General features: G+C 40.4%; 2 protein-coding genes across 5 annotated transcripts in view; both read right to left on the reverse strand.

The window, feature by feature from the left end:
• fscn2b (fascin actin-bundling protein 2b, retinal) overlaps positions 1 to 8,293 on the reverse strand; it is a 43,640-nt gene extending 35,347 nt beyond the window's left edge. For all 3 annotated transcript variants that reach the window (XM_055504166.1, XM_055504165.1, XM_055504164.1), the window contains exons 1-3: positions 7,698 to 8,293; positions 7,391 to 7,489; positions 6,552 to 7,278 (exon numbers count right to left, since the gene is read on the reverse strand). In XM_055504166.1, the coding sequence (XP_055360141.1) occupies positions 6,552 to 7,278; positions 7,391 to 7,483 (820 nt within the window). In that variant the 5' untranslated portion in view covers positions 7,484 to 7,489; positions 7,698 to 8,293. The remainder of the gene's footprint in view (positions 1 to 6,551; positions 7,279 to 7,390; positions 7,490 to 7,697) is intronic.
• The window catches only part of LOC129603358 (uncharacterized), a 395,454-nt gene that overhangs the window by 180,291 nt on the left and 196,064 nt on the right, over positions 1 to 19,099 (reverse strand). The window lies entirely within an intron of this gene.

Raw genomic sequence — 19,099 nt, forward strand, 5'->3', positions numbered from 1 at the left:
TGTATCAAAATAGGTAAACAGAGTCCAAGAGCTGAAAGAATAGTTGACTGCTGTGGAAACATTTAAAACAGCTGACAGTAGCTGCAAAAGAAGTAGCAAATTTTTAGATTTGGAAAAGTTGGAGCATTTCATGACGCATGTGCAGGGAAATGCTAAAATTTATAACTCAATATATCTGAAGGAAATCAATGTAATTATATCAAGAAGTGAACACATAAACAAGCCTTATTATAATGTAAAATATTCTAATTATCTATTTGTAATTAATCAGTTGAAACATTACTGTAACTAGCCGATGAGTTGAATGTATTGCTGATCAGATTTGCTAAGAAGTTGCAGAGCTGAATGTGAACAAATAAAATAAAAGCAGTTTAATTTCACTAAAAAGTGTTTTATACATGACAACAGTGCTGTAAATCTTTTTTTCTGAAGTAAGCTTAAAGACTTGCTCCAGCGGGGTTTTGAACCAGAAATTCCTGCATTCAGGTCCAGCTGCTCATATCACTGCTTAGAGTGGCTGTATATATCCTAATCTAACGACTGAACTTTCTAAGAATAATATAGTGATACATTAAGGATATAAATCACTTTATCTGGGAAATAGAGATATTTATACAATAAAGTGATTGCATATACATGCCTCAGACAGGAATCAAACACAGACGTCCCACTCCAGAGTCAAGGACTTAAACCACTGTGCTACAGTACATAATAGGTCCAGGATGACTTGGCTGAAGAGTTTCCTCAAAGAAAACAAATCCTTAGTGATTTTATCATGTTTATTTTATTAAACAAACACCTGAAATTTGCAACAGTGCCAAAACGCTAAACCTAAAACAAATGAGAATATTTTTATACAAAATCATGCATCAGTCTTTGCAATTTCAATTTTAAAATATTGTACTGGCTCACAGCAGTTATTCCCGCCCTAAGCCGCTAAGGCTTATGGGTAAAACAACTGTTTTTTGTGTTTAAAGTCTTATAGTCAAAGTTAGGATTCAAAAAGTTGTATAACTTTGGTCAAATTAAACTAGCATTTTGTTCATTTATGGTTGTAATGTGTTCTTTTTGTTTTTCTGTTTTTGTGTGGTACACCGCGAGTCAGGGGATTGTGTGTGAGAGTGACCATCAATGAGCAGTGCTTTGTGGGTTGTGTGAAAAGTAGTGCTTGCCTACTACAAAGGAAGTGCACCAAGATGAGCTGTTATTGTGTGTCTCATCTAATCTGAGCAGCAGGGACATGAATGATATTGCCTGTAAGTACAGGATTTATTTAAGCAATTAGTCAATTGGACTTGCTTGTAAGAAGGACTCTAAAAACAATTAATGTATGTTGCTATAAACTAAAAAGTCTTCGTCTTAGCCAAATGTGCATAGTTCATTATAGAATGAAAATGCTTTAATGAGTTTATTTTTTTTTATTCTAAAAGAACATTAAAATATATACATTTTATAATTAAACGCAAAGATTAGTCTCTTATGTCAATAAGAAAAGCCTCATCAAAAAATTGTTCATCATTAAGGGTCACCCCTATTAACACCACGTTCTGTTATGGCGCATTACCCACAATGCATTGTGCTATAAATTTGCATATATTGTTGAATGCTGTAATGTTGAATTAATTCCCTAAAAACACCTGCTCAACTATTACAAAGTAATAGTTAGTTTAAAAAAGGTAGTTTAAAAAAGCATAATATCTACCCCTGCTGCCACTGAGGGAATCAAGAGTGCAATGAAGTCATCAGTAATATGCATAGAGCTGCTGTGAGCATTAGGAGTTTGACTTGTAAGTCAAAGTGCTACTGAGCTCAATCCCTTATCTGCTGCAGCTGCGCCGTTGTCATGGAACATGCAGGAACCTCCACTGATCAACACAAAGAGCTGGAATGAGGCTGATTTCCACCCCAGTGTAACAGGCTTGTTAGTCCAAAACCATAAAGGTTATTACAAAAATAACTTCACTTTATGAATCCCAAGGCTTCAATGAGCAATTGGTGTGCGTTTTATGCTAAAGGATTGAAGATTGTGGCCACAGTCACGATTTAAAAATGCCTGTCTCTTTGTGATTTTACCCAGAGGTCAGAGAGTATTTTCCATTGGAGTGAATGGGAGGATTTCTGGAACTCTCTGTGCATTGGGATACAGACTAAAGTATAGTTTTGATGGCTTAGCCAGGCACATCATTGGTAAGAAGACAAGTATGACTACAAACTAGTGAAGTAAATACGTTGATAGAGTGAAAACTGTGGCTGTAGTGACGAAGTTAAAGACAAAAGTTCTGGCGTAAGAAAGCATCTCTCTACACTCTAGCTGTGAAATCTCACACTCAATTAGACGCAATACACACTAATGGAAAAGCTGAGAATTCCTAAAAAAACACCCTATACTTAAACTACTATAACTTAAAGATATCAAAAAGCTAAACAAGACATTAATAGTTGAATAGTTGAAGATTGTTTTGTAGTTTAAATGGTGTCTGTAGCTAAAAGTGTGTTGAAATAGTTAAAGCTGAAAACAGACAAAGCTGAAGAGGATTCGAAATGCTTTTTGCATTCATTACAATGGGAAAAAAAGTTGAAAAAAGCTTAATAACTTGAAAAATATTAAACATGAATGAGAAAAATAATAGCCCGCATTGTCTTAAAAAGCTGCACGTTTGGATATTATTATTGTAACCAGAGCGCTCTCCATGCCTTCAGTGTACTTGCCTAAGTGTATTTGAATATGTAGCTTAAAGTATGCAGGATTAGTTAGATGCAGACGGAAGAATTACAATATAGATTAGAAAAACAATACAGTGAATGCTGGAAGCATTGTGATAATAAAGAGCTAGCTTCGCTGGCTTGTCCACGGCGCTGAAGCAGATCTTTCAGGAGATGACCCCAGGAGGGAGGCCGCGCAGAGGTTACGGTGCATTAAGCAGGGGAGACAGAGCACAGCCAGATATGCCGTAGAATTCCGGACGCTGGCAGCAGAGGCCGGGAGGGACACTACGGTGCTCAGGGATGTATTCATCCAGGGTCCCCCACGTTGTGTGAAGGACTGCCTGGCAGCCCACAATCTATCTAGAGACCTGAATGACCTCATCGACCTTGTCATTCAGATCCACCTGCGGCTCAGCCACATCAAACGCGAGACACTCGCTGGAGACTGGAGGACAGAGGTAGGAACGACATGGGGCGGAACGTTCTCCGGTAGCCAGGGTTTCCACTGGACCACTGCATGGCGAGAGTCCATTGCGATCTCACCACCCCTGCCCCGACACACTGCGAGTTAGGATTGTGCATGTACTGTGGCCAGACCAGCCATTTTGTGAGAAGCTGTTCGGTAAAAGGCCGGGCTCACCACTAAGTCGGAAGTTGGTGGTGAGTCGGACTATCTGCAGTAATGCCTCCGCATGCTTATTCTCTACTGTGACCGTTAGGACCCAGACCAACTCCATCCAGCAGCCAGTATTTATCGACTCCAGAGGGGACGCCGGCCTGATGGATGTAGAGCTAGCTGAGAGGCTAGGTGTAGCCACCTCACCCATCTCACTAGCGCTGGAGACCACAGTGCTGGATGGGTCCGATGGCTGAGCCGGACGCGTCATTAAAAAGAAGACAAGTATGACTACAAACGAGAGAAAATATTACGTTGATAGAGTGAAAACTGTGGCTATAGTGGCAGTTTAAAAAAACTATTCTGGCTTAAAAAAACGTGCCCTCACACTCTGATTGATTGATCCAAAGTGTGTTGCATTGAAACACTTGATACTGTGAGCAAGGAGCTTCTAGGGGTACCAGTTGATTATACAGGATGGGGAATGTGAGTCCCTTGTCTTTTCCTTTGGGAAAAAGAGTTTATATTTGAAAAATTAGTAACTCTTAAGACCCTTTTCTACTTTTTTTTCATGGAAAAATCTAACTCTGCAGAATTTACAGCTACAGACACACAGTCTGGTGTCAGTGTTCTTACGCTTTGCACTGAAACCAGAGGACAACATGCCAAAAATACTATTTACTCATTATTAATTTACTAGAGCTGAACTCACTTATTCAGTTGTTACTCACTACTTCAATTGTAACTCATTACCAGGTGGCCTGGTGTGTCCTTCAGTAAGACACTTGAGTAAGTTAAATGCAGAGGACCAATTTCGTTGTGATGTTGTAACAGATGTGATAATGGCAAATAAAGGCTTTTTTTTTCTTCTTTGTTCTTCTTCTAATTGAGATTTTAAATTTTTTACAGTAGTGTTGTGAAAGGTAACCTAATATTTGAGACTTTTTGCTAGCTCAGGCTTAGAGAACTGCTGGATTCTCACAGATAAAATAAAGAAGGAATGCATGCACACTCACAGCGTGTGTGTGTGTGTGTGTGTGTGTGTGTGTGTGTGTGTGTGTGTGTGTGTGTGTGTGTGTGTGTGTGTGTTTGTGTGTGTTTGTTTGTTTGTTTGTTTGTTTGTTTGTTTGTTTGTGTGTTTGTTTGTTTGTTTGTTTGTTTGTTTGTTTGTTTGTTTGTTTGTTTGTTTGTTTGTTTGTACGTCCGTGTATGCGTGTTTGGAGCAGGCTTGGAGCAGTGGAAGAGGCTTAGGTAACCTGGCATTGACACATGGGCATGTAATCCAAAACAGCTGATGTCAGTCTGTCACACATTATTACCGGTATTCGTTTTTTTTTTTGTTTTTCTGCACATGACCCCATAGTGTTATATATATGTAGTAAATATGTACATATTCCCGTGCATGAAAATAGAAAGTATGTGTCTTTGGACTATTATCTCCTTTTAATTTTCTGCGTGAACTGCTTAGACTGGAAGACCTAAGGGCTGTAATGACAGACATTATTGACAGCACAAACGCTTACAAAAACCTTAGAGCTAGTCACGGCTAGATGTACTGCGTTAGATGGCTAAGACTCTAATAAGGCTAGTTTGCAAATGATGTATCCATGGGCTACACTTCTCCAGTTTCCAGTCCAGTCGATTCTCTAAATATGTCTCAGCATATATGCTAAGTCATACTGGAGGTAAAACACAATACACGGAGTCTCTACAGTAAATACTGTATAATAATATTGCTCTTAATCCTCTAAGCATACTTAAGCGGTAGAAGATATATACAGTATATATATGTTTTTTATGAACTACATTTTGTCTAATTTAGCAATTAAGCATTTTTTGTATTAAAGATTTTTGTAGTTTTTTCAGTTTACTATAAGCTAGTGTTACAGTGTTTGGCATAAGTAATAATATTTGATACCTGGAATGGTGATTTCGCTATAAAACTGGTGAATGAGCACATGCATTTTTAAAAAAATACTTTGTTTGTTGTTTCTGCATATGTAGGCACAGATGAGTCCAGGGTTAGCAGATTAAATTAATACATTTGAATGCGACATGCAGAAGCTAAGGTTCCAGGTGAAGGGCAGCTTGGGTTTCTGAAAGCAGACTCCAGCTTTTTCTTACAGAAACATTGACCAACTTTATTAATAATTCATCACAGTCTACCACAATGTTCTATGCAGGAGGACTGCATGGCTGTGTGTGGATAAAAATAAAGCTTTTATTTATGCAGAGAAGAGAGCAGGTTGCGAGTTATGTGTGTGCATGTACTGTACACTGTGTTCTCTATATATTATGTGTGGTTATTTTGCTGTTGTGTGTTTTTTCCTCTCAACCAATAATTTTACTGTACTCAGTAGCTTGCTTTCTGACTACACTTCCCTCAGCTCAAGTATTACCCTGCAAAGTCTACAAGCAGCTGTTTCTTTAGTTACACTATTATCTGGCAGCCAGAAGGTAGTGGAGGAGAATGCGACCATATATATTATATTATTTAGCAAAGAAAGGCAAATCGTGCCTTCTGATATTTCTGTGGCAACCTTCATTCTAGTGTAACAGTGTATATTGTATGTCCAGTTGTTGTAGAATGAAGTCTTAGATTCTCTCTAAATAGCACCTTCTCCTGATTAGTTAATGCCAGTCTATCAAGAAAGTGTCCAGGCTGATTCGATTTGCTCAGCATTGCCTGTAAGTATTGTTCATTAATGATAAGATGTGTTGTGCAATCTTGTGCAATAGATTGGTGACCTGCCATGGGTGTAAGAGGCCTGATAGAAAGACCAAGCATTATCAGTGGATGCCTCTAAAAGCAAATACCCTTGGCGCAAATGGCAGATTGATCTAACGTCTCACAGATTCTTTCCCAACCTCGTGTTTCTTGTTTTCTTGGAAAAATTACACATTACATTACACATATAATTTGCATCCCTTATCAGAAGTCAGTCTTTGCAGCTCATGGAAAGAAGCTAGTGTGTGCTAACAGAAGTCTAAAATATAAACCATGTTTTGACTTCATTCACTATTTTGATGCCTTCAGTGAGAATGTACACTATAAATAGCCATAAAAGTTAAGAAAGGAGAAGGTGAGTCCAAACTTTACACTGTTAATGTACATTTTGGCACGTCAAGTTAATGTCTTTCCTATTTATATAGAACTTTGACTGTATGTGTAATACTTCAGAGATCTGGGAAGCTGCATGCATGGCTGCAAGTGTTTGTGTTTTGCTACCTTGTCTGATGGAGACGTATCGCCCATTGGCTGCCATAAAAACCACCTGTGGGTGGCTCTCCTCTAGGTCAAAAAGCTCATCTTTGCCTGGCTTAGGGCAGCGTCCAGACCTCAGGGTCCCCGTTGGTCCCATGGGGCACAAGTACTTCCCCTCAAAGTCCTTAAAGGCTAATTTACCACTCTTCAGCTCCAGGGTGTAGGCTGTGGCCTTCCCTCTCTGTGTTAAGAGTTTACCATCACTGCTGAGGAAGCGACTGTCGCAAGTCTTTAGACAGTACTTCCCACTTTGGTATGTGAGGGTCAATAATGCTACCACGCCCCAGGGAATGTTTAGATCCACAGAAATCTCTCCATCCTCCATTGAGAGGTGGGCATACCGCTTGCGAGCCACAGACAGCAGGTTGGCCTGTGGGTGCAGTGCCAGGTGCACTGCCCATAGCTCAGAATCTGTGATTACCTGGGCAAAGCAGGAAAGATAGTCCTGAGAGCCACCGAAGAAACGGAGATGCTGCTCAGACTGTAGGGCCCAACGGCCATCTGACTGAGGCACAATGAGGAAGCGACAATCTGAATTCTGTCCATCTGACTCACAGGTGACCTTTCCATCCTTGTCGGAGGCCAAGTACCGCCGTAGGTGGCTGCGCAAATAGACTATTTGGGCATCTTTGGAGTCATGCTCTAGAGTCCATATCTGCTTCTTCTTTAGGCTTGGAGCTGATGCATTTACCTAAAAATGAAATAAAGTATCCAAACATAGCCTAGATGTATTTTTATCTGATAGAGCTTAAAGACTGTTGGTTTGCGCAGTTTGCATTTTAGACTTATTTGCATGTCTTTACCTTAAAGCCAAAAGCCTCGGCAGTGAGGTAGCAACCCTCATGATTAATTAGACCAAACTGCAGCTTTAAGGGACAGCTTCCATTAGCAGGCATCTTCACCTGTGGATTCAGAATTGTGAGCAGTTAGAGTTGAGAAAGGGTGAATACAGCTGGTATGTTATTGTAAAACAGGTAGAGTGAAGATTTTTAAATGAAGTGATATCATGAGATTTTAAAAATGATGGTATAGTAATCTCAAAACCACTATTCCTTTTTCTCTTTGTCTTTTTAATACAGTTTTCCAGCCACAGCTGCCTAACTCACTTACTGTGTTATAGTGGCTTCCACTCTTAAGTTTCAAAGGCTCCAGTTCCAGTTCCCGCAATGAAGTGGCTTCTGTTCCTGTGTCCTCTTTTCCTTTTCTCTTGCTGCCTGTCACCTACTATTGATCAGGTTTACCACTACCTTTTTTCTCCGTCCTATTCAGGTTTGAGGTGAGTCGATCTTGAGTTCTCTTCAATGCAATATCACTTCTGTTTCTCAGTAGAGTAATTTTGATCCTGAATGAGTATGTAGTCGTGTGGCGACTCTCCTGTGGAGCAGTTCTGTCTTCTTGCTTGACTTGGTATTCACCCCAAAAGTTCTGTCACTTCCTCCCTTGCAAGACCTCCCTGGAGTTTAGTATTTGCCCCTCCTTTTTCTGCCCAAGGTCTTTGAACATCAGCGATCTCATTTGCTTGTAGTCCTTGTTTCTCATTTGGTAGACCCACCAATTTGATTACTGAGTAAGAACCTTCTTAGCTGTCTTTCAAAGCCTATCGTATATTAACATTAGAAATGCACCTAGCAGCAAGGATGCTGGCTGCTGTAATTCTAAACCTCTCTGTGTAGCATGTTCCTCCTAGCCTATCACTCCATTTCTCTATCCTGCCTTTCTTTGCTTTATTCTCTGCACTCTCCCTCGTTCTGTGGCACATAAAGACAGCTAAGTAGAAACAGTGCACACACACACACACACACACACACACACACACACACACACACACACACACACACACACACACACACACACACACACACACACACACATTCACAGATACACACAAAATGTCCGGTAACCAGAGCGCTCTCCATGCCTTCAGTGTACTTGCCTAAGTGCAGCTCTCCTTACTTGCCTCAACTGTAGATTTAGTTACAGTCCTTCTCTTATTGCATGGGTTTATGGTCAGTGTTAATGGCAAAGTGAGAGGCCAAAGTAGTCAGAATTTACATCTGAATCAGTAAGATAAGCAATAGGAGATGGCTGATGTTGTAAAGGCAACAAAAACAAGCCAATCAACATCATACAACTTCTGCTGTGTCAGTTGTGCATTCATCACCTCTGTTGCCTATGTCTTTGACTCAAACACAACACAAGTTCTACTATTTCCTCCACTTATTTCTTCCTATTAGATGAAGCATTTTACCTAACCTTGTATGCCCCATCCTGTGCGCTTTCATCAATTTCACCTTTTAGTTCTGCTATTTCTCCTTTTACCAACTTATTTTCATATTGAATTCAGACATGTCACTGCCTCATGCCTGTAGTTTTGCGATTTTTTGAAAATTCATCTGGTTTTTGGGTTTCTAATACATTTTTCTTTCCTGCTATTCCCCCCATGAGCTGGAATCCAAATGAACACTGCTGACATAATTAACACATGAATTAATACACATGCTTCAACAAGCATGCCTAATGATTTAAAACTATTACCTTGTTGTGTTTTGTTCTATCGCTGTAATGCAGTATTAGTCGTTATCATTTATAGTGTACACACCACCTGTCCCAGCTCATGTCTCGTCTGGTTCCAGTTCCTCATCATCTCTCGTCTCTGGCTCCGGTGTCTCGTCTGGCTCCAGCTCTTTGTGACCCCTTGTCCCTCTGGTTCCGGCTCCACGTATGCCCTTGTCTCTGGTTCCGGCTCTGTGTCTGTCCTCGTCTCTGGTTCTGGCTCCACGTCAGTCCCCGTCTCTGGTTCAGGCTTTATGCCTGAGTTGGTTCTGGTTCCGGTTCCACGTCTGTCTTCGTCTCTGGTTTGGCTCCATGCCGGTCCCCGTGTCTGGATTCAGCTTCACGCCTGGGTTCGGCTCTGGTCCCCAGGCCCTACGCTGGTATTATCTGCCTGACTGGTGGCATCGCCCTCGGTGCATCTTGCCGCTGGGGTGGCGCTGCCTCCTTCGCCGACCGCCTCCACTCGGCCCTCTTCGGGTGTGCTGTACCGAGTGCGTGGTCCCACGTATTATTTTCACGTATATTATTCCTGCGGAAGAATCAGATGTCGCAAATAAATCTGAGCGACTCTGGATTTTACCGACTTTGAAGGCTCCAGTAAATAAATACGTTTTATCAAGCGCTCAAAGTCTGTGGCGTTCTTGTGTGCTCTGGGAGAGCGTTCCACAGACTAGGTGCAGCTGAGCGAATTGTTGGATCTCTTTTGAGTTTTGTCTTCGGCTAAATAAGTGTAAAACAGTCGTTATTACTCATGCAGAATCAATATATGCAGAACAAACAACTTGCTGCATTAATGAGTCGGAAATCTGCTGACTCCTGGCGTTCTAGCATACCATAGAGAGAGTTTAATACAATACATTTATTTTTATTATATAATATTCTCTACAGGTTTGCAGTGGTAGTCTGCCAGACTTGTGTGAAATACCATAAGAAGAGCTTTTAAAAAAAGTGAAGTGAAAGGCTACATAGGTGCAGCTGATCATGCTGCCCGATCTCCCATGAAGCTTTTTCTTTGTCTCGGAGCTAAAGTATTTTACACCTATTGACCGAGTGGTGACCATACTGTACAGAGGCAGCCGGTAAAAGTGTCTACCCCCACCGTGTTTGGGTATCAAATCTGCCGCGTCAGTGCCCGGTTTGCACTGCGGGAGGAGTGTGTTATGTCCTTCTGGCCTGTAGGTGGCGATTGACTCCCACTTTTGGTCCTAAAACATCGTAGTTGCTTACGTCATATAGCCTCTTGTAGAACAACCAATAATCAGGTCTTGGGTGGCCTGGTGGTTAACATGCATGGCTACAAAATTTTTTTTGTCCGGGGTTCGAGTCTGAGTGGAAGCAGTTTTTTTATTTTAATTATTGGAAAAACAGCGTCTCATCATCATCATGTGATCACGAGATGACAACGTTGTATTACTTAGTGCATGGATCGCCAAGACAATGAACCGCTGGTCGCGTTATAGTATGAAGTTATGAACGTAAGTAAATTATGGCAAATTATGGCAGTTTAAAACCGAAAATAAGAGGCTGAACGGTGCGCCCGAACACATTTCATGTGGTACAGGTGAAAGGGAGACGAACAACCCAACGCAGCCGAGGCTGTAGTAGGCAGAGAAACGCAGATCTTTGTCCTGCATGTTGATGCGCGTTTCCCCTTCCCCCAGTGTCTCTGCTCTGGGACGTGGATGGCCCCGCCCACTTTCATTCACCAGACGGACGTGAAAGAGGGAATAACGAAATAAACAGCTGGTTAACTTTGTAGGAACATGGCTGTAGCTCTGCAATGTCTTTATGTGGTAAAGGTGTAAGGAGTAATAACGAAATAAACAGCTGGATTACTTCGTAGGATCACCTTGTAGTAGGAACTGGTATATTTAGAAAACGCAGTAGTCCTAGTGTTAAGGTGTGTGAACTGGGGAGGAGACGGCAGCAGCGACTGAAGAGCGACTGAATAGAGTTGATGTCTTCCCCGCTGACAGGCGCATTCATTTGATAATGCAAACCTTGGCTGACAGTTCAGTTGAAAAACACACTGAATCCTTACAAACCGTCCCTAACATCTATGAACTGCAGTTTCTTCCTTGATTATCCATGATTATTATGGAAGAAGCGCAAATCATTGCCAGTCCAAATTGTGCAATTAATACTGTGTTTACAATAAAGGTAATAAATAATAATAATAGTATTTTCATTTTAAAATGCACTGCATATTTTAAACGAATGTCGAAGTGCTACAAATAAATTCGACCAGAAAGCTACGATAAATACATATGTTTATTTTTGCAGAGTAAACGTATGTAGAACAAACTACTTGCTGCATTAATGAGTCTTAGACCTGCAGCTGATCACGCCGCCTGATGCTGCCCAATCTCCCACGGAGCTTTGTCCCGGAGCTGAAGTATTTCTCACCTGCTGATCGAGTAGTAGCAGCACATTAGCATGTCTATGCGTCTCTACGGGGGAGGGGAGGGATGCGAAGTTTGCCTTTGCGACTGTGAGCAAAAATGAGACAAACAAAAGCTTGGTCGAACTTGGTCCAAGTCATCTGAGTACGAAACACATCACATATCATTCCATCTCGTGTTTCATGGAGCTCTCTGCTAAGACTGCTGCCCCGCGACCCATCCACGGATGAGCTTCGATTAATATTAAAAGCAGAGGTTTTTTGTTTTTCGTTTTTCTCTAAACGAAAAAAAAAACAGCTTTAAATCCAATTCCATGTGTTTTTGTTAAAAAATATTTTTTTTCGGTTTATTGGTTTGTAAGGCGGTGCTTTTATTCAAATCTGTTTGCCGCCCATAGCAAGAGAAAGGAGAAGCCAGTGAAGGCGGATAGATGGACGGATGGGAAATCAAAGTTTTTAAACATGCACAGGCCGAATAAGTCACATCAGCAACTCATTCAGTTACAATGACACGCACAGTCAAAACAAATTCTCGCTACATCTAGTGCACCACTCCCCCATTTCTCTCGTAGCCTGCATTTGCACATCCATACATTTGTGTATTGGTCACTCTCTGTCTGGACACATGACTCCGAAACACGTCACGTGTTTGTGTAAGAGTTTGATGTCTCCACCTAATTATAAGCAGAGGTAACGAGAGAACGACTTTTTGTGTTTTCCGTTTGTCTCTAAACAATAAAAACATATTACCTCCAATTCCGTGTCTTTTTGTAAAAAACAAATATTTTTGCCTGGTTTATTGGTTTGTAAGGCGGTGCTTTGATTAAAATACGTTTGCCGCTCATCGCAAGAGAAACGAAAACGCCGGTGAAAGTGGCTGGGTGGACGAATGGGAAATGAAAATGTTGAAACGTACACGGGGGGAAAAAGTGATCTCAGCCACTCAGTTACGATGATACACGAAGTCAAAACTAGTCAAACTGCAGTCCTGCAGACACAGAGTAAACGCGTAGGAACAAACATGTTGCTGTAATGCGTCGCTGTAGATCTGCTGATTTCTGGCGTCCTGTCAAAATTACGATCGACAACTGCTGTAAAACAAATTCCTATGATTATTACGGTTATTTACGTAAAATCTACGACTATTGGAAAACATTCATTAACAAGTTGTGGAAGTTTAAAACCTAAATAAGCGGCTGTAGTCGCAGATGGACTGCGCTCTACGTCTTTACTTGGCCATGCGCATTTAAATTATATCAATTAAACCGCGACGCATAATCACAGAATTATGTGAAGCCAATATGTTGTATCAGATGTTAGAGCAGTGGGTGTGTACATATTTTTAAGAGACGCCTTCTATTTAAAGACATGAAAAAAATGAGGAGAATGAAAGCAAGAATGTGTTGCTGCTGTGGCGCTGCCGGTTTTAAACCACACAGAACAATTATAACTTTGCAGTGAACAGAAAATAACTAAGCCATCAACAAGTTGTTGCCCTTTATACTCCCCACAATTGAGCACACATCAGATACTTAATAGTAAAAACTTAACAGTAAAATAGGTCTGGTGTAATATATGTGTGTTAAAAACGATGAAAACGATGAAAACGAGAAAACGTTGACAAAGAATAAAACGATGACAAAAGATGGCGATTTAAAAAAATTCCTAATTTGACCAAGCTGAAAAGATGTCAAAGATTAAAAAGTTGACCAAGGTGCATTGTTGACAATCATAAATAAGCTGACTAGCTTTTTGATTTGAAGAAAGTATTTGTAAATAATTACCTAACTATGTAATAGTTCAATAACTTTTAAAAATTTACCAGTCAGAAACAAAAATCTTGCCATTTAGGGTAATAAATTACATTGGTGCTTTTATTTTGAAAGGGTTTAGAGGTTGTGTGTGAGTGATTACTAAACTATAAAAATAGTCATTAGACAGTCATAATATTTCATTCAATAGCAAGAATAGCCCTATTAATTCAATTCAATTCAATTTTATTTATATAGTGCCAAATCACAACAAAGTTATTTCAAGGCACTTTACAAAGTAAGGTTTAAAACCTCACACAACTAAACCCAACAAATCCCACATACAGCAAGCATTTAATTTGACAGCAACAGTGGAGAGGAAAAACTCCCTCTCTAACGAGGAAGAAACCTCCAGCAGAACCAGACTGGATGTGGGCGGCCATCTGCCTCGACCGGTTGGGGTGAGAGGATAGAGAGATAGAAAAGCACAGCAACAGCAACAAGCAACAACAAGCAACAACAGAGCACAGGCAGGATGGTAGGACCAGGGACTGGATGCAGGCAGGATGGTTGGATCCGCAGCTGCCCATCACAGACACCAAACTTTGAGTCCAATGATACCTGTGGGTGAGGACAGAGAGGGAGAAAGAGTGGGGGTGGGGGGGGGGAGAGAGGAGAGAAGCACAACTACTGGACAGAAAGAGACAAGGTTAGTTAAACATGGGACAATGATGGGAGGTTATGGGACAGAGGAGGTAGAAGGAAACAGAGGAGCTCAGTGTATAAATTAAGTCCCCCAGCAGTCTATGTCTATTGCAGCTTAACTAAGAGATGGTTCCTGTGACTAACAATAATTGCCAGTGACCTGAACCATCTCTAACTATAAGCTTTATCAAAAAGGAAGGTTTTAAGCCTAATCTTAAAGGTGGAGAGTGTGTCAGCTTCTCGAACCTGAAGAGGGAGCTGGTTCCAGAGGAGAGGAGCTTGGTAGCTAAAAGCTCTGCCCCCTGTTCTACATTTAAACACTCTAGGAACCGCAAGTAGCCCAGCGCTCTGAGAACGAAGTGTTCTGCTGGGAGCATAAGGAACTATAAGGTCTTTAAGATAAGAAGGAGCTTTATCATTGAGTACTTTGTATGTGAGTAGGAGAATTTTAAATTCTATCCTACATTTTACAGGCAGCCAGTGCAGAGAAGCTAATGTAGGAGAAATGTGATCTCTCTTTCTAAGTCCTGTCAGAACTCTGGCTGCAGCATTTTGAATGAGCTGTAGGTTTTTTAAGGAGCTGTTAGGACATCCTATGAGTAAGGAGTTACAGTAGTCCAGCCTAGAGGTAACAAATGCATGGATCAGTTTCTCTGCATCGCTCTGAGAGAGGATGCTTCTGATTTTAACCATATTTCTAAGGTGGAAGTAGGCGGTTCTGGAGATTTGTTTAATGTATGATGTAAAAGAGAGATCCTGGTCAAACATGACACCAAGGTTCCTCACAGTAGAATCTGAAGCTAATGTTATGCCATCCAGGGTGGCTATCTGACTCAATAGTGTCTCTCTCAGATTTTTAGGCCCAACAATAAGAATCTCGGTTTTATCTGAGTTTAGTTGAAGGAAGTTTTGGGACATCCAGGATTTGATGTCTTTTAAACAACCCTGAATTTTGACTAGTTGATCTGTTTCATTTGGTTCCAAGGACATGTATAGCTGAGTATCATCTGCGTAAAAATGAAAATTAATAGAATGCTTTCTAATAATCTCACCTAGAGGAGACATGTATAAGCTAAACAGAATTGGACCCAGCACAGAACCCTGTGGAACTCCATAGCTAATCCTTGTGCGTGTGGAGAATTTATCATTAACATGAACAAACTGGAATCTGTTTAACAAATAGGATTTAAACCATCCCAATGCTGTTCCATTAATCCCGATTCTATGTTCTAGTGTCTGTAATAGAATGTGATGATCAATTGTATCAAATGCAGCACTAAGATCTAACAGGACAAGGACAGAAACTAGACCATTGTCCGAAGCTAATAGAAGATCATTAGTGACTCTAACCAGAGCTGTTTCTGTGCTATGATGTTTTCTAAATCCTGACTGAAAATCTTCATACAGGTTATTCCCACTAAGGTGGTCAGATAATTGTTTAGCCACGATTTTTTCCAGAATCTTGGAAATAAAGGGTAAATTTGAAATGGGCCTATAGTTGGCTAGTTGTCCAGGGTCAAGGGTTGGTTTTTTCAATAGAGGTTTGACCACAGCCACCTTAAAAGCCTGTGGTACATAGCCTAGTTGTAAAGATTGGTTGATTTGATTTAATATGGATGAGCTGATTAAAGGTAGAACTTCTTTGAGTAATCTGGTTGGGATTGGATCTAAAAGACAAGTGGACGACTTGGAAGAGTTAATTATTGAGGTTAACTCCATATGAGTTATGGGGGAGAAGCTGTCTAGGTAAGACAGAGGATTTAATAAATTTAAAGTTAATGGATCTAGACAGTGCTTTCTGTCATTTGGAAGAAGTCGCTGCTGAATGTTTTTTCTAATGATAATAATTTTATTAGTAAAGTAGTTCATAAAGTCATTGCTGCTGAGATTAAAGCAAAATATTTAGATTAAGCCCTTTCAGAATAAAAGCACCCTAATAAGTGTGAGTGGTTATTTACTGAACTCTAAAGTAGTCTCATTAACGATTGGTAAGTATTCAGAACCAGAACTTTTCTAATCAATCTTGCCATTAAAGGTAATAAATTGTAATTGGTGCTTTTATTTTGAAAGGATTTAGAGGAAATGTGTGGGGGTAATAGCGTAACTGTCAATTAGTCTTTAAATAATCATAATTACCCATTCAAAGGCAAAAACAGTGCAGTTAAAGCTAATAATTGGCGTTGGTGCTTTTATTTTGAACGGATGTAGAGGAAGCATGTGTGGGTAATTACTAAACTGTTAATGTATCTTTAAATAGTCATAATTACCCATCTAAAAGCAGAAATATTGCTATTAAAGCTAATTATTTGGCTTGGTGCTTTTATTTTGAAAGGATTTAGAGGAAGTGTGTGCCTAATTACTACACAATCCAATAGTGTAGTTGAGTAATCAGTAATAAGCATGGAACTGCTGTCTACACTGAGCATCAGGAGTTTGACCTGTCAGTGACATCTGCAGCTGCGCCGTCGCCATGGAGACGAAAGGCGGGAAAATCAGGCTCACTCTGCTCTGTAAAAGCAGAGTTTCACCATGTATAAACAGGCTTGTTCCAGCTAAACCATGATAGTTATCACAAAGATTAGTTCATTTTACGAGTCCCAAGGCTTCAGTTAGCATATGGTGTGAATTTTATGTTTAAGGACAAAAGCTTGTAGCCACAGTGGCAATTTTAAAATACGTCTCCTCTGTTCTTCTCCCCAGACGTCTGCCAAAAATTATCATTAGGGTCTATGGGAGAATTTCGGGATGTCTCTGCGCTTTGAGGTTGATAGCGAATAAAGTATAGGTCTGAGGGTATATCCAGACACATCATTAGAAAGAAGACAATTATGACTACGATTTAGTGAAGTAATTACGTTGATAGAGTAAAAATTGTGGCTGTAGTGACAAGTTAGAGACTGAAGTTCTGTCTTAAAAAAGCGCACTTTCTCACTGTAGCTGTGACATCACGCAGTCTAGCAGACGCAATACACACTAATGGAAAAGCTGAAAATTTAACAAAAACCACACGATATTTAAACGCTCACACGTCAAAAACTATAAAAGATACAAGGACGCTGATGTACACAGAGAACGTTGAAAGATGATAGACGCTTTTGACGTTGAAATGATGTTTCTACGCCAAAGTATGACGGTGACAGAAGCTGGCGAAAAGAGGCAAGTTGACAAAAAGTTGAACGATGATTCCCATAGACGACCATTATAAAAAAACGTCGAAAAACGTTGAATAACGTTAAAAGTTGAAAAGCTGAAAACGTGAAAAGTAATAGCCTGCATCGTCTAACGATGACGCACGTTTAGAACGTTGAACGATGATTCTACGATGAAGCGTTGAGAAGTAGATAGCGGCCGAAAATTAGGGCGAAATAATAAGAATAACTAGAAAAAGCATTTCCATAAGAAAATGCACAGTGAATGCTTCCAAGCTGAAAATATTCCTGAAGAGTTGCTGAAAGTAACTGAAACATTTAAAACAGATGAAATAGCTCAATCATGTAAATCATAGTTGAATGTATCTAAGGAGAAATAGGAATTGATTAAACAGTGCTGAATATTTGCAGAAGAAGCTGAAGTAGTTCAATTTCATATGGAGGAAACACGAAAAAGATTTGCTGAAATTAACAAACTGCTGAAAATCAATTAATTAATTTGTTGAAATATAGCTAAATGTTTTGAAAATATTTAATACGGCTTAAATTTGCTTCAGAACAAGTATTTTGATTTGAATTGATAAAAGTTGAAGCTTTGAAGGAAGTGTGTGCAGATAATTGCTAAACAGTAAAATAGTTTCATTAACTGGTTATAATTAACTAGTCAAATTCACAAAAGCGATATTTAGGCTAAATAATTAGATTGGTGCTTTTATTTTGAAAGTAATTTGAGGAAGTGTGTGTCCTAACTTGGTAAACTGGAAAAAGCGCTTATTAAGTTGTCCTAAATAACAAAAAAGCAGTCAAAAGCAGAAATTAAAAAGGTTTAGAGCTTAGTTAGTTGCACTAAAAGTTTAGTATTCTTATTTTGAAATGACTTACAGCAAGCTTGTGTGAGTAATTGTTTAATTGTTTCATTAACTAGTAATAATAAACCAGTAATTACTGGCATAGACTTATTGCTGAATTTGAATTGACCATTCAAAAACAGAATTTATTCTATTAAAGCAAAAAAAATTGGTTTAATGCTTTTATTTTAAAACGATTTAGAGATGTGTGTGTTTATAGCTAAACTTTAAAATTGTCAGGTTCTGGCTCTGTTCCTTGTTTTATTTTGGTTCCAGTTTCCATTTCCGGTTTTATTTTGGTAGCACTCCCGGTTTCTGTTTCTGTTCCTGCTTTACTTCCTGTTTACCCGTTGTCACAGCTGTTCCCTGTCAGTACCGGTCTTCATTACACACACCTGTTTAGTATCAGTGATCAACTCCCTGTATTTAACCACCACCTGTTTCCCTAGCTCTCTGCCAGATCGTTGTTTTGTGTGTTCCTGTCGTAGTCTCGTTCGTTGATCTAGTCCTGCTGTAAATAGTGTATCCTGTGTTGTTCGTTGACTCTGAGCCTGCCTTATCCCTGCCTGTCACGTCTGCCTGGATCCTCTACCGTTGCCTGTTACTGACCTTGCCTGCCTGACCACGCTTCTCCGCCTGACGACTCTGTATTGTTACTCCTGTCTTTAGTGAATGACTCTGCCTGAACTGACCTCGCCTAATCTGGAATAAACCACCCTTGATCGCCGTCAACCTGTGTACGCTGTGCATTTGTGTCCTCATCCGAGCGTTCCTGACAGAACGATCTGGCCAGACTTGGACCCAGCCAGCGCCCCGCCTTCACCCCGGTCAGTCGCCGCTGTCTCTCCTTTGTTTCCCTCTCTGTTCGGCTCCGTGTACAAGCCGCTCACCAGAGTAATGGATCTCGTTTGCCTAAGTTTACCGGAGGACATCCGTGGCGATCTCCAGGGCTTAGCCAGGAGATATGCGGAAGCACCCAGCCCCCAGGTTCGGCTCTCCGTGGTAGAACTGGCCATCGAGATACTGGAGGACGAATACTGGTGGCGTGAGTACCCCGGAGTGCAAGCGTATTTCGATGGACTCCGACTAACGCGGAGGGACTTGA

This window comes from Betta splendens, chromosome 19 (genome assembly GCF_900634795.4).
Source record: "Betta splendens chromosome 19, fBetSpl5.4, whole genome shotgun sequence".
Lineage (NCBI taxonomy): Eukaryota > Metazoa > Chordata > Actinopteri > Anabantiformes > Osphronemidae > Betta > Betta splendens.